At 52.3% G+C, this 14,217-nt stretch overlaps 6 protein-coding genes and 1 pseudogene across 7 annotated transcripts, besides 1 other annotated feature; 5 read left to right on the forward strand and 2 right to left on the reverse strand.

Moving 5' to 3' along the window:
• Window positions 1-67: 67 nt before the first annotated feature.
• NCS57_00338500 lies at window positions 68-1,161 on the forward strand (annotated as a pseudogene). The gene is made up of 3 exons: window positions 68-447; window positions 505-1,033; window positions 1,084-1,161.
• Window positions 68-1,161: a sequence feature.
• A 1,011-nt stretch (window positions 1,162-2,172) lies between these two features.
• NCS57_00338600 (Acetylornithine transaminase) lies at window positions 2,173-3,558 on the forward strand (the record flags this gene model as incomplete). Its single annotated transcript, XM_053053383.1, has 3 exons — window positions 2,173-2,175; window positions 2,225-2,431; window positions 2,500-3,558. 3 exons carry the CDS (start codon window positions 2,173-2,175, stop codon window positions 3,556-3,558), a joined length of 1,269 nt encoding a protein of 422 aa, XP_052915543.1.
• Window positions 3,559-4,948: 1,390 nt separating this feature from the next.
• On the reverse strand, window positions 4,949-7,222 carry NCS57_00338700 (Zn(2)-C6 fungal-type domain-containing protein; the record flags this gene model as incomplete). The annotated part of the gene is made up of 5 exons (XM_053053384.1): window positions 4,949-4,974; window positions 5,062-5,093; window positions 5,155-5,843; window positions 5,928-6,976; window positions 7,063-7,222. 5 exons carry the CDS (start codon window positions 7,220-7,222, stop codon window positions 4,949-4,951), a joined length of 1,956 nt encoding a protein of 651 aa, XP_052915544.1.
• Window positions 7,223-7,862: 640 nt separating this feature from the next.
• On the forward strand, window positions 7,863-8,195 carry NCS57_00338800 (alcohol dehydrogenase; the record flags this gene model as incomplete). The annotated part of the gene is made up of 1 exon (XM_053053385.1): window positions 7,863-8,195. One exon carries the CDS (start codon window positions 7,863-7,865, stop codon window positions 8,193-8,195), a length of 333 nt encoding a protein of 110 aa, XP_052915545.1.
• Window positions 8,196-8,463: 268 nt separating this feature from the next.
• NCS57_00338900 (alcohol dehydrogenase) lies at window positions 8,464-8,877 on the forward strand (the record flags this gene model as incomplete). Its single annotated transcript, XM_053053386.1, has 1 exon — window positions 8,464-8,877. One exon carries the CDS (start codon window positions 8,464-8,466, stop codon window positions 8,875-8,877), a length of 414 nt encoding a protein of 137 aa, XP_052915546.1.
• A 612-nt stretch (window positions 8,878-9,489) lies between these two features.
• On the reverse strand, window positions 9,490-11,068 carry NCS57_00339000 (FMN hydroxy acid dehydrogenase domain-containing protein; the record flags this gene model as incomplete). The annotated part of the gene is made up of 8 exons (XM_053053387.1): window positions 9,490-9,565; window positions 9,616-9,692; window positions 9,749-10,002; window positions 10,059-10,133; window positions 10,188-10,355; window positions 10,426-10,660; window positions 10,714-10,816; window positions 10,869-11,068. The coding sequence occupies 8 exons, from the start codon at window positions 11,066-11,068 to the stop codon at window positions 9,490-9,492; spliced, it is 1,188 nt and encodes a 395-aa protein (XP_052915547.1).
• A 1,709-nt stretch (window positions 11,069-12,777) lies between these two features.
• NCS57_00339100 (2-dehydropantoate 2-reductase) lies at window positions 12,778-13,916 on the forward strand (the record flags this gene model as incomplete). The annotated part of the gene is made up of 3 exons (XM_053053388.1): window positions 12,778-12,973; window positions 13,035-13,690; window positions 13,743-13,916. The coding sequence occupies 3 exons, from the start codon at window positions 12,778-12,780 to the stop codon at window positions 13,914-13,916; spliced, it is 1,026 nt and encodes a 341-aa protein (XP_052915548.1).
• Between the last annotated feature and the right edge of the window lie 301 nt (window positions 13,917-14,217).

Consider the following 14,217-nt stretch of genomic DNA (forward strand, 5'->3'; position numbering starts at 1 on the left):
TCAGCGTTAATTTGGTCTATAAAGGAGTAGCCAAAGCGCACATGTGTTTTCTCGATTTCATCAAGGGCAAGAGTTCGAAATCACACTTTGCAAAGAGTCAAGACTACAACACCCCTACAGTCACCAGCTTATACCAACAATGGCTACCACAACTGTCACCCAAGCCGACCTCTCCCAGGCGCTGGCCACGCGGATTCCGGTGGGCTCCCAGGAACCTACTGAGAAGCAGCCCCAGCAGAAGCAGCCATCTGCATTAGAGCTCGTGTCCCAAGGCGTTCCGCTTGAGGGTATCCCATATTTCAGCGATATGGAGCGCAAGCGTCGCTGGATGCTCGAGCATCTAGCGGGCGCCTTTCGAGTCATCGCTCGCAAGGGGTTCTCTGAGGGTATGAGCGGACATATCTCCCTCCGAGACCCCGAAAATCCTCATACATTCTGGACCAACCCGTAAGGGCCCTGCTCGCTATTATAGCATTGAATTTGTTGCTTACAAGCCTGAAAAAGGCTCGGAATGCACTTTGGCCTTCTTACGGCTGGAGACATGATCCTCGTCAACGAAGAAGGTGTTGCCATTGGCGGCAACACCACTCGACCAGCCAACGCTGCAGGATTTCTTATCCACAGCGTGATCCATCAGACTCGGCCAGATGTCCACGCAGCCTGCCATTTCCACTCCCGCTTTGGAAAGGCCTGGTCGGCCTTTGGCCGTCCGTTGGAGATGATCAACCAGGATGTCGCTATCTTCTACGGCGACGCTCAGGCTGTCTATGCCGACTTCGGAGGCGTGGTCTTCAAGAAGGAGGAAGCTCTCACCTTGGCCAAAGCTTTGGGCCCAGCCAAGGGCATGATCCTGCAGAACCACGGCCTCATCACCGTTGGGGGCACTGTCGACGAGGCCGCTTATCTTTACACCCTGATGGAGAGGTCCTGTGAAGTTCAACTCCTGGCGGAGGCTGCGGCTGCCAACGGCATCCCGAAGCGCATCATCTCTGAAGAGGCGGCCAAATACACATATGAGGCTACCAGTGATCCCGTAAGTCCCCTTCTCGGCAGCTGTTCTTCCAGCTTCTCACAATCAAATAGGAAGCACTTTACTGCGAGTTCCAGCCAGATTTCCAGCTGGAAAAGCACCTTACCAACGGGGAGTTTGCCAAATTCTAAAAGCAGAAAGATCGGATGAGGAAACATAGGAATTAGGCTGGATGTTGATACGTGGAAGAGCAAATTGATACTCGCTAGGCTTGAATATACTTTTGTTTTGCAAGGAGTTGTACATGATCGTGCGAAGCTATTATCTTCATGTGCATACCGAGTACCTAAAAATTTAACATTTCCATGGCGGCCTGGCTTCTTGAAATGATGATTGTGCGAATGATCACGCGAAGCTAACAACGCTCCATCCCCGCTGGTCGAATTCTGACAGAGGGATGAAACTCTGTACACAAATTGGACGGTAGGCTTACGATCTAAGAACTTCTCTACTTTTAACAAGGCGTGAAGTCATGTCCAGGCCACAGGCCAAGGCCAACTCATATGGTCTCGTCAGTAGTCCACTGTGCTATGCAATTCAAAGATAGGACCAACTCGGCCATTGTGTCTCCGCGGCCCGGCATCCAGTGCTAGAGATTTGCAGAATTGACACCTGTAGTACCTTGTGAAGAAAATGGTCAAAGGGACTATTGCCGCTTGTTTGGCCTACCTGATCGAGCACCGGCCCAAGCTGGTGGGGAAGGAAGAACAAAGAGGCAAAGTCCCGAGTCACTAACTGCGTGACTCGGTTCCCCCCTGTGACGCCTCGGACCGGCCAGACCGGCTGCCAGGGACTGTAAACCAATTTGTCAAGCGTTCCTTCAGGCCGCGTGACGCATATAAAGACGGGCAGGTCCAGAAGAAGAAAGCGACCGATCTGCAGGCAGCCGGGCTTATCGCGGTATCTGCAGTCTCCAAAGCACGGATTGGGGAGGCGAACCGTGGAGCACCCAGCTTGAGCTCCGTGTCGGCTTCCCATGTTCCATCGGCTCCGGTGCGAGCATGTAGAAAGACATTTTTCTTACCAGTCCTACCATGAATCAGCTTCGTGGGTTTAAATATCTTGTCTCCTCTTGACTGACTTGAAGGTCTGTACCTTCAGCACAAATTCTTATCCCAACAGAACAATCATCAGCTGCGAAAATGGTATACCGCCTGAAATTGATGCCGTCGCTATTTTACTGACCCAGTCCAGGCATCTCAAGCATCCCAGGCCCAAACTCAGGGCGAAGAGTCGTACATCCTTCCCACGTACCCCCGTCCCAGCCCATTGATCACCAGGGGCGAGGGGTCATACGTCACCGATGTCAACGGCAAGAAGTACCTTGATTTCACCTCCGGCATCGCCGTCGTGTCTCTGGGTCATGCCGATCCTCAGATCACCAGCCTCATCGCAGATCAGGTACCTCTACTCGCTGCTCAGGCTCTCTCTCCATGGGGCTCGGCCAATAGCTAATCCATTGACTTCAGGCAGGTAAGCTGATGCACATATCGATGCTATACGAGAATGAATGGGCGAATATCCTAGCAAAGAACCTGGTTACCACTACTAAGGCTTCTGGTACTATGTCGGATGCATATCAGGTTTTCCTGGCTAGCTCCGGAACCGAGGCCAATGAGGCCGCCTTTAAGTTTGCCCGTAACTTCGCCAAGATGGATCCTTCCGGAGAGAAGTTCGAAATTATCGCCTTTACCAATGCTTTCCACGGTCGCTCCCTTGGCTCCTTATCGGCGACATATAACCCTAAGTATCGGGATCCTTTCGGCCCTCTTGTCCCTGGCTTTAAGCATGGAACCTTTAATTCTATTGAAGGCCTTGACTCTCTTATCACCGATAAGACATGCGCTGTTATCGTCGAACCGCTACAGGGTGAGGGAGGCATTATCCCCGCAAAGCCAGAGTTTCTCGCTGCCCTGCGGAAGCGCTGCGATGAGACACGAGCCCTCCTCATTATTGACGAGGTTCAGAGCGGAGTGGGCCGTACCGGCTCGCTCTGGGCTCATGCTCATCCTTCTCTCAGAGACCCTAAGACCGGCAAGGTGGTTGCTGAGCCCGATATCCTAACTTCGGCTAAGGGCCTTGGCAATGGCTTCCCCGTTGGTGCCACGATTGTGACCCGGCGTGTTGCGGAAACAGTCAGCGTCGGCATACACGGCACCACCTACGGAGGCAACCCAGTGGCATCCCGTATCGCAAGCCACGTCCTCGACCGAGTATCTCAGAAGGACTTCCTCAAGCAGGTAGATGCCAAGTCTCAGCATCTCATTAAGGGACTTAAGAATCTACAAGCTCAGGTCCCTAATGTCATCAAAGATGTTCGAGGCAAGGGCTTGATGATTGGTGTGGAATTAGAACCGGCTCTTAGTGATAAAGTACCGGGGGTAATCCGAGCCGCCCGTGAGCGTGGCCTGTTGATTATCGTTGCTGGAAGCTGCATTCGCATCGTCCCGCCGTTGACAATCGAGGTGAAGGATCTGGACAAGGGTTTAGAGATCTTTAAGAGAGCCCTCCAGGACTTGTGCTTGTAGGCCGGGAAGGAACTAGATAAGGCGCCCACGTGTATCGTATAAGAGATAGATTAAAAGTCCATTTCAAATGCAAAGCCCCCCAGCGACTGCCTGCATGTCTGCCCCGCTTTCTCTCGCTCTCCATTCCAGACCTAAATAGCATATACTTGGTAGGGCCTTAAAATCGGCTATCCCCATCAGTCGTTCCTCCTAATAGGGGGTCTACTAATTAGGAAAAGGACTATTAATTTAGAAAATAAAAAAGATATAAGTGAGACTCAGGTGATGAAAATAGAAGTCATAATGGACTACCTTATCTCTAAATCTCCGACAATACAGCCCAGCCACGTAGCCCAATGGATAAATGTGTTCGCGCTGAGGTGCTTTGAGTCTCTCACGACCCGAACGAATGTCTATTTACCCGGCAACTAAATGAAACTTGGCGTTTGAAAAGCACTGTATTTTCAGGAACGAAACCTATATGAACCAATGCAGCGGTCGTTATAACCAAGGCTGGCAGCGCAAACCCGTAGGCAATCTTCTTCATGGTTGCACCGGCAGAGCCAAGGGCAGGCGAGGTCACATAGGAGCGACAAAAGTAGTAGATCACGACAGAGACAGGGATGTAGATGGCCGTCACCAAGAACCTTGCCATTCAGCATGTTCATCCCCGTGCTTTGAAGTCTCTGACCGATAGTTCTATTCGGCTGCAGCCCAACAGCCACAGGCCAATAGACCTATCTACTTTTGGGGTAGGCTAGAAAACTGGTGGCAATCAGGTCGCTAGTTTGTCAGATGCGTGGCTACCTTGCCAAGCACACAGAATGGGGAAGATCTCAGGTTACTGCTCCATCCCCAACTTGAACAGGCGGCTGTTGCATATACACGACCGGAAGCGCCGCCGAAAGGGGAGACTAATTTAGCCCCCAACCCAATGTACTGGGAACCTATAGTAGGAGGGTTGCGTTCATGCAAGATAACACATGACAAGTGCATATGAGTAGAGGTTGTCTCATTGATTGCGGACCCTTCCGAATGTGAGATTCCTCCGGGAGGAGCCCTCCCGGTCGCCCTGTATGAACGGCCCCTGTCTCTGACCATTCTTGGTTTGGATCATCGACCCATTGGCCTGTCTCCAAGTACACCAAACGCCTGTCTTTCGGCCCCTCGCTCCGGTGTCACTTATCGTACCGCCTTCAAGGCTTGACCGAGGAGGAAGGCGACAGGGCGGCAAGATATCTGGTCTATGGGGGGCACCACAAAGTACCTGTTGATCCGGCACTGCTTGAAAATCTCACTTGTTGTTTCATCTATCATGACACCCACCAATGGCAACAAGTTCGCCCCAGCTAAGTAGCTACATTAACTCGTCATGTCAGAATCAGGCCTTGGCTCAGTTGGCTCAGTTGGCTCACTGGAAGCCTCGCCTTCTGCCCTCTATCTCTGTTAGCCCATACTTCCTGTACTGCATCGAGCGCATTGCAGAATGATTTGATTCCACTGCTCTGTGTCGTGGACACGAACCAGCGTGTGATCTGCCGCCGGTCCTCCTGGCTCTGCGCCTCACAGCCAACAATAAAGGCCGGCCAGGCGATGCCAATGTTCGGAAATTCGTACTTTGCTTTCTTCTCCTCATAGTCGACGAGATCGCTGATGGCGAGTCGCACATACGGCTGGAGGGTGTACGGATGCACGTCGAGTATACGTCGGTAGAAGAAGATCAGGACGGCATGGTGTAGCGCTCCGACGAGGCCCCTCATGACCAACTGGTTTATTGCTGTCTCTCGCCGTCCACCCGAGGGCAGGCTGGCAGGATCCTCGTCGCATGTTGGCGAAGAAAAGGGGTTTACCCACTCACAGATATCGGTCTCGAGCTTTCGGATCTCTTCATTCTGCAGGTGATCCAGGGTAAATTTGTCGTGCATACCAGTCACCCGCCTTTCCAGAGCTGTGACACGTGAGATAAGGCATATCAGAGAAAAGGGAACTCCATAGATGCGTTCGAACATAGCAGACTCGAGGGTCTTGGTGCCGTTGCCGCCCGTTCGGTGGTGATCCTCGGAATTCTCATACAGAAATAAGTTTTCTACAAGTCGGGGGTAGTGGGCTTCAGAGCGAAGATCTTGAACTTTGCCGCCCAGCCTCGGAAGACCAGTAGTTTCCTGCAATGTCTTGATGTAGAGAAATATGTTATGAAGCATTGCAACCTTGCGCGAGATCCTCGTCTTCCTGCAGCCCCAAGAATAGATTAAATTCTCTAGGTCAAACAGAAACGGCTGGGCATCGAGGAAGCGGCCGCTCACGATCTAAAATTACCCCATCGTGCACGTCAGCCCATTGACTCTGCAAGCCCTAGCCAGGCGATCTTCAAGGAAAGGGGGCACACTTACACAGAGGGTAATCATACCCAGAAAGGCCATGAGCATTTCTTTATACTTGACCTTCTTAGTTCCGACGATTTCTGTCTTCAGTCCCATCTGAAGGTATGCCCTGGCACGCAGATGATAACGGCAACCTGCATCATTCCAGCGTGAGGGAAGTGCTGCAGTGGACGACAAGCGATCTGCTGTGAAAGCGCTGACAGCCATGACGGAATAGAAGATGGATGTTCTGATGTAAGTGTCGTTACCCGTTAAGAGTAGGGTGGTAAACGTCTGGAGAGCAGTGGGTAAATGCATGATCCTCCAAGGAGATTTGTGGTTCCAGATTGGTGAGAACATCTTGAGGTGGTGAAACTTGTAGTGCTCTAGCAAAAACCTTGCATCGTCTGGTATGACATCGGAGGTATCTAGCGAATGGAACGAGAACAAGTGGTCCGGAGAGGGCATGGCGCTAGCTACCGCTGCGGGATTGTCTGGTCGCATGGACGACTCGGTACTCAGGTTGATTGGCATGCTCAGTCCCCCCTCAGCCCCAATATCCTCAGGGTTATCAGCCTCGTCGCCTTCCTGTTGGTCAAGGAAGTCCAAACCTCCGGGGTCAAGAGTCGATTCAGCCATGTCTGGAACATGCATGTCCAGAACGTCCTGCTGGGGCCACATGAATGGCTGCCAGGTGTCATTGCTAAGAAAGTCGGGAAAGACAATGGGACATGTCCCACTAGTCCTTTCAATGGTCTCGGCATCCACCAAAACTGGGGAGAGGGAGTCTGGGATTGCATCTTGGGGCGGAGTCACCGCGCTGCTCGACGACGTGGAGGTAGCTTTGCCGACGGGGGTTGACAAGTCTGCTGGGGTACGAGAGGAGGCCGTGGCGGTGGCCTGATTGGCCCCAGAGGCAGCTGAAGTCGGCAGGGAGAAGGCGGAGAAGGGCCCTATTTGGAGCTGGCCATGGTGTCTAGTGCGATGGCTCTCCCTCTCAAGGCTGTCTAAGGCGCTGTCTACAGTCGAATGTGGAATGCTTTGAGCAAGAGACCTGCACATATGTCGGCGCTCGTTGTCTGTCATACGTCAGTTCTCGTTGCCTTACTGTCGAATGCTGATGCGAGTGATGCGCATCTATCTGGAAGATTGGTCAGCAACTTACCCGAATAGATGGCCGTGCGACGCTGCTGAGCGGCCATGATGGTAGCTCCATTGCAGGCAAGCTCTGCTGCCTCCACTCTTGCGAAGCTGGCGATTTGGCTGGCGTTGTCCTGGTCCAGTCCCGAGAGATTGATTGGCAACCATGTTATCCTGCCTGGCATGGTGACCGCCGAAATGAACAAGGTACCGTGCTTGACTACGTAGTGGGGATGGTGTCGCAGGAAAAGTTCGCCTTGCTTTTGCAGAGAGGGAGAATCAGGGAGCGGTCGCTCGAGAACCAGGAAGCCAGGCTTATGTAGGGTGGCCTGCGAGTGCGGAGTGCCACGCCGAAGCGAGTAGGGTATCCGTACAGTGGGGGAGAAAAAGTTCCGACAATATCGACAGGGCATCAATTGTAACAGGAACGCCAGGCTGCGAAGGTACATCAGGTCACTGGGCCGAGAAAATCGTGACTTTTGCTTCTGGCATCTTCTCAACTTCCTCCTTCTTTTGGAACAAGCCATGCTATACCCTAGATTATTAACAAAGAACCGCTCCTAAGAAATTTTCCTGTCTAGAAGACGGGCAGGGAGGGATACCCAACCCCTGAGGGAAAAGGCGACTACCAGGCATGGATCCATTGCTAACCGAGTCTTCGGCGCCGAGCGGAGAGTTGTTCCCGCAGCCGTGGTGTCACACCACAGATGGGCGACCATCTGCTGCTGTAATTAAAGTGATGTTAATGCCCCACGATCGAGCCCAACAGATGAACTTAAGCGTCATATACGCAGTGCCTGCTCACCGAAAAAGCCAACGCACAGCATGGCTGCATCCGCCCCGAACCTCCAGGCCCTCCCTTCGTCCATGGGGGCCTGGAAACTCGACGCCTTCGGCTCCCCATACGAACTGCCCAAGCCCGAGGACCCGAACGATATCCTCATCAAGGTCAACGCAGCGTCCTTCTGCCACACGGATGCCATTCTTGCCTCTGGCAAATACATTAACGCGGGCGGGCCGCCGCTCGAGTTCTCTGGCACCGTGGTCCAGTCCAACTCCCCGGACTTCAGCCCTGGAGACAGGGCCGGTCGTTCCACCCTTGTGGAAACTGCGTCAAGTACCGAGGCGAGGCGGATACCTTTCAAGATCTCGAAGTGACCCGAGCGACTATTCTATTTATTGCCCGGCTGCGTAGAGCGATGGTCTGGGCAAAGACGGTGGGTTTTAGGAATACACCCTGGTTGACGCTCGACAAGTCGCCCGAGTCCTAAGCTTCATGAGCTTCGCTGAGGCAGCACCCCGTATGTGTGCTGGCATCACTATATACCAGGCTCTGAAACGATGTAACCCCACGGCAGGCCAGCCTCTGGGGATCATGGGCTGTGGTGGCGCTTTAGGTCATCTTGGGCTTCAGTTCGCAACCAAGATGGGCTTGCGCGTTGTCAGAGTCGACGCTGCCGATCAAGGCCTTCGGCTTGCCGAGTCGATGGGAACAAGTGCCGTTGTCGTCGAACCTCGATCCCAGAACGCCCTGGAGACAGTCCAGCAGCTCGCAAAGCACCACCAGCTTTCCGGGCTTGACGCTGCTATCATCTTGCCGGAGAGACAACGGGCGTTCGGCTACGGAATCAGCCTTGTCAAAAATCATGGTCGCTGTGTCGTCGTGTCTTTCCCCAAGCGTGGCTTCACATTCAGCGGCATGGATGTCGTCTTCCGAGACATATCTATTGTCAGCAGCCTCGTTGGAAGCAATAAAACCTCGAATGAAATGCTAGAGTTCGCAGCTGACCACGACATTAAGCCAGCCCTCAAGATGTATGGGTTCCAAGACCTCAATTAGCTATGGAAGACTACTATAAAGGGGCCAGCGGGAAATTAGTATTAGAACTACCATAGACTAGAATAGCTCAAATGGTCCTGTTCAAAGGAAGCGGTAAATGAACTATAGTTAAGATGAAGTATGCACACTCTCGACGCTGGCAAACAGCCTGACATTATCTGCCCGAGTCTGGCCAGTGGACGGGTGTAGTATGAGCTCCGCGGCAATCCATTGAAGAAACCAACGTCGGGTCATTTAAATCGCCGTCTAGCTGCATATGATTTACAGCCTTCTCGAAAATTGTAACAATGCGAAGAAAATAATATGTATGCCACTCGAGGCCTGATGGTCTTACACTAGCGGGCTGCCTTGGGCTGTAAAGAACGAATGCCATCCGGGGATCTTAACGTTCTTAGTATACGAAGGCGTATCTGGAGAGAAGCAAGGGCACTGACGTTTTAGGAAGCTAGCAAATTGGAACATTGGTTCAGTGGTTATTACAGTAATTGAATTGGGGTTAGCTGGCGAAGGCTTTTGGTGTGGATAAGGCTCATGTTCTCCGAACATGGATGCAAAGTGTGCCTAATCCTGGTCTAACATACGTGAAGATGAAATGTGACACGTGTCACGAATTCACAGTCTACAGAGAAGCTGCTTAGAGTCCAGAACGGCAAGATGATGTTTGGAGATTTCAGAAAGCGTGCGGCAGCTGTAATCAACATGAGCAGGTGAGCAGCTGTGGGCAGGTTCAATACTCACCCTGCAAGGGCCATGGTATTTTTGAATTCATGGGCCAGAATATGGAGGGCAAGCTCAACGCCTGTCTGGCCATTGTACTGAAGAAAGGGGCTCGAGTTAGTTATTGATCATGCCTGGGTTCATAGCGACTCACCGCAAGACCCCAGATGGGAACGCGGCCTAGAAAGCAGAAATTGGCGCCGAGAGCTAGAGCCTTGAATATGTCTGAGCCCCGGCGGATGCCGCCGTCTACGGCGATCGGAATCTTCCCTGAGGCGATTGGAGCACACACTCGTAGACTGTCAAGGGTTGACGGGCAGCCATCCAGTTGGCGTCCTCCATGGTTGGAGATGATGATGCCATCTGCGCCATAGCGTATCGACAGGGAGACATCCTCTGGAGTCATGACTGTAGCCGTCAGAATATTGTGACACCGGTGACATCCAAGTGAAGTGGATCGATACCTCCTTTGAGCCAGACCTGCAACTTAGTCTGGGTCTTGAGCCATGCAATGGTGGACGGCCAGTCCATAGTATTATCTGCCAGTTCGTCAGCCCAGTGACCAGAATATCGGAATTATCAGCCTGCCGTACCAAACAATGTTGGAATCTTGCCAGGGTTTTCCTTGCCCCATTTCTCAGAGGGGACGATGTTGGGGTACGTGAGGCCTGGTGGGAGATTGAAGTCCGTTCGCATCTCGCCGAGTCTCAACCCAAGTACGGGGGTATCCACAGAAAGAAGAACCGCCTTATATCCGCATGCTGGGCAAACGAGTTAGCACGGAGAAACTGTATGTATTCATCCCAGGACTGGTGTGGTTGTGGCTCCTACCCTCGGCGCGCTTGATGATCTGCGCGGCAATCTCTCTGTCCTGCATCATGCAAATATGGATTCCGAAGGGGTTCCCTATGCCCTCCGCGATGACATCCTCCAGAGGGGTGTTTGAGTAGGCGGATAAACACATGCCAATGCCAAACTTGGCGGCAGCTCGCGATGTTGCAAGCTCGCCGTCGGGGTGTGCCAGCTGGTGGCTGGCGCTGGGGCTGAAGCCGAACGGCAGAGGAACCTACGGAACGAGTTTGTAAGATCAGTTTTCCTTTGGAAGCACTGGCGACTTACCGTTTGGCCGAATAGTGTCGTGGTGGTGTCCATATTTGCTACGGGAACAAAGACGCGCGGGCAGATCTTGTACCTGTTAAATGCTTCCTCATTTTCTTTGAGTCTAATACCACAGTTAGCTGGTAGTTTAGGGCCGTGTGATGATGGAATCGTACGTGAGCAGATCCATAGCGCCTTCATTGTAGTAGACTGTTTCCCGACGTGTCAGCCGCTTGATTGTGTGCACCGGGAGCGAAGAGTCCTTGTTCTTACCAGCCCAGCTTTTGTCCTGTTTGTCGAGCTTCTTGATTGCCTCCCGCTTCAGATCGGCAATGCTGAAGACGGTGGGATCCAGCTTAGCTCGATGGTTCTCCATGGTAATACTAGCGCGCTGTGAAAACGCAACAGAATGGAAGGCGAGGATGAATTAATGGGGGAATGTCAGTTTCGTCGAGAGATGGTGGCAGCTCTTGCGACTTTTGACATTTGAGAAATGCAGGGCCCTGCGAGCGACCACAGTCCCAATACTCATCTTCCGGGCTGCTGTGGGTCTTCGGTTATCAAGAACCCACATTGAGAGCGGGATGTAATCGTCCGCTTAGCAGACGGGCGCGGGGACCGGCGCCGAAATTGTCAGTAGCCCGGGGTAACTGGTCATGCGAACACGGACACCACAACTTCCGAGCTGCTCGCTTTCCACGTTCAGACATGGAGATGCCGACAATTAGATTCAGGGTTGTGGGGCCTATGATGCGCCGGCGCCCCCTTAGCTATGGCTAGTCCCTCCCATTCCTAGTTGAGTCATGGTGCCCGTTCGGTTCTCGTATTGACGATGGCCTCGTCATGTCTTCTCGGTTACACCAACAGCAGGACTCTGAAAGGGAACTGAAGCAGCCACCGAAACTTTCATCAGACATGGATCCTGACCAGCCTCTCAATCAAGGCCCAGTGGGTGCTTTCGGATTGAGCAATTAATTCTGAAATGTCGTCTAATAGCGGATAAGACCAAGAGTTTCCAGTGTGATCAATCACCCGTTTCACATCACCCAGGCTGGTAATCAACATCAAATAATGACAGCAACCCTGATTGGGTCGAAAATGAAGTCTTTTCACTTGTAATCTATAGCTAACGCGTGAACCCCGTTGCAACATCAGCAATCTCATGGATCATATCTCCGTCAACCAAACCTTCCTTCTCCAAAGCGTCCATCATCTTGAAATAATGCTCTGTTGTTTTATGGAACTTGAGAGCGTCTTCCGTTGCGTAGCTGTCGAGGCGTGTCTTAGCTTTGCGTCGGGATTGGGGGTGGATATCTAACCTTTCGATCATCATGATCTGGGTCTTGCCGCCCCCTCTAGGTTGTGTCAAGGTCACATGGTACCTAGGGACATCGGGCTCATGAAGCTGGACACCTTTGGCCATGTCGCGAAGCACCTCGAGGAACTGAGGTTCGTCAGGTCAGACGGGCACTTGGAATCAAAATCGGACAAGTGGCGCAGCTCACTCGCTCAAGCTTGCCCTCAGCGGGCGTCAGGATCACTACAACCTCCGGCATTTTGTGTCCAGGAACGATCGCGTTGTTGATAGAAGATGCTGTGTTGACAGCAGAGAGATGATAAGCTCAACTGGTCGGCTTTATCTAAAGTTCTCGTTATCAGAGTCGGCATCCTGCCACGGCTCAGGGGGCAATGCTGATAATTCAGCATTAGTCCATGCCGCTAGCTCAACAGTGATAGCAGTGCAGATTTCTCAGATTGGAAGGCGAAGCACTGTGCCAAAAACAGACCCGAATTCCCGATGGTCCACCCGCCGAGCGCTCGGCAATTATTTTATTCGGCAATTATTTTGTTCGGTTTCCGATTTCAGCCAAAGGCCGCTAGTAGACGTCCACGCGATCGAGTTGAAGGCAGACGTACCTTCAATCTGGGAATCAATGCCCTCCAGTGTGGGCGTGCAGTAGGGGGCCGGACATTGTCGATCAAGTATAAATAAACCTCGCGAGTCTATACTGCAAAGGTTGGCTACAGATTTTATTTCCAAGCGACACCATCGACAGAACAGGGTTCTCTATCCAATATTCAATCATGAGCGCGACTAAGGCAAACGTTCTCCTCGTTGGAGGTGGCGGCATCGGAACCATGACCGCTGTCAATCTGGTTGCTGGTGGCAAGGCCAATGTTACCATGGTCCTGCGCAGTAATTACAGCGTGGTGGAGAAGAACGGCTTCGATATTAAGTCAGTCGACCATGGAGAGATCAAGAACTGGAGACCTCACAGGGGTATGTGCTGAACCCAGTCGTTGACCCTGAATCCGTTCCTAACTCGCCATGACCCGAACAGTCCTCCCGGCCGTGCCCAATGTGTCGGTCGAGAACCTGGAGCCCTATGACTATGTTGTTTGCGTGACCAAGAACACGCCCGACATTTCTCCCACCGTAATCGACATTATCGGCCCAGCTATTACCCCAGCCAAAACTGTGGTTGTCCTCGTCCAGAACGGCCTTAACATTGAGAAGGCCATCATTGCCACATTCCCGCAGAACATTGTTTTATCGGGTGTCTCGATGATGGGTTCGCACGAGCTGCGACATGGCGTCATTGAGCACGACGACAAGGACATCTTGGTTCTGGGACCATTCCGCAACCCGAACGTCGAGTCGGCCGCGGAGCAGGCTGCTGGCAAAGACTTCGCTGACCGGTACACAGCAGGCGGCAAGACTACCTGTAACTACGTTGAGGACGCCGGCTTCTCGCGCTGGCGGAAACTAGTTTACAACGCTTGCCTCAATCCCATCTGTGCCATCCTTCAGCTGGACTCCGGGCGTCTTCGATTGGCCGAAGTGGCGTACCCCCTCCTCCGGCCAGCCATGAACGAGATTATCGCTGCTGCTGAAGCCTGCGGCCATGAGTTACCTGCGACCGTGATCAAGGACATGATTGAGTTGGACCCGATGGACATGTACTTCTCCCCTAGCATGTGTGTCGACGTCTCAAAGGTATGTATCAGCATCACCCGTGTCCCAATGTGCAGAGACTAACGGCAGCAAGGGTAACTTTATCGAGTACGAAGTCATCCTAGGAGAACCCCTTCGGGAGGGCGGGAAGCGTGGTGTCCCAATGCCGACGATTGCCATGCTCTATAATATGTGCAAGGCCCTCCAGTGGCGCACCAAGGAGGGCAGGGGCATGGTCACTGTACCACCCAAGGGAAATTATGCTTAACTGCAAAGACACAATAGAATTCATAAGATCAACCCCCTAAAATACTTTAATCACCCTAGTGACTCTAGCCGGTATTGTAATTTAGCCTGCATGGCTAAAAGTTGAGTTGCAATCTAGTTCTCAAACCTGGCAGTTGTCACGGCTATGGCAAGGCCTAGCCGCCAATTGTCAGACACGCGTGTTTGTATAATGATGGGGACAAATAGTCAGAAGATAGAGGAGGAGTGAGAGTGATTGATTTAGGACAATGATCATATCTATAGCTAATCTATAATAAAAGCAGGAGATAATTGAAAAAAAA

This window comes from Fusarium keratoplasticum, chromosome 3 (genome assembly GCF_025433545.1).
Source record: "Fusarium keratoplasticum isolate Fu6.1 chromosome 3, whole genome shotgun sequence".
Classification (NCBI taxonomy): Eukaryota; Fungi; Ascomycota; class Sordariomycetes; order Hypocreales; family Nectriaceae; genus Fusarium; species Fusarium keratoplasticum.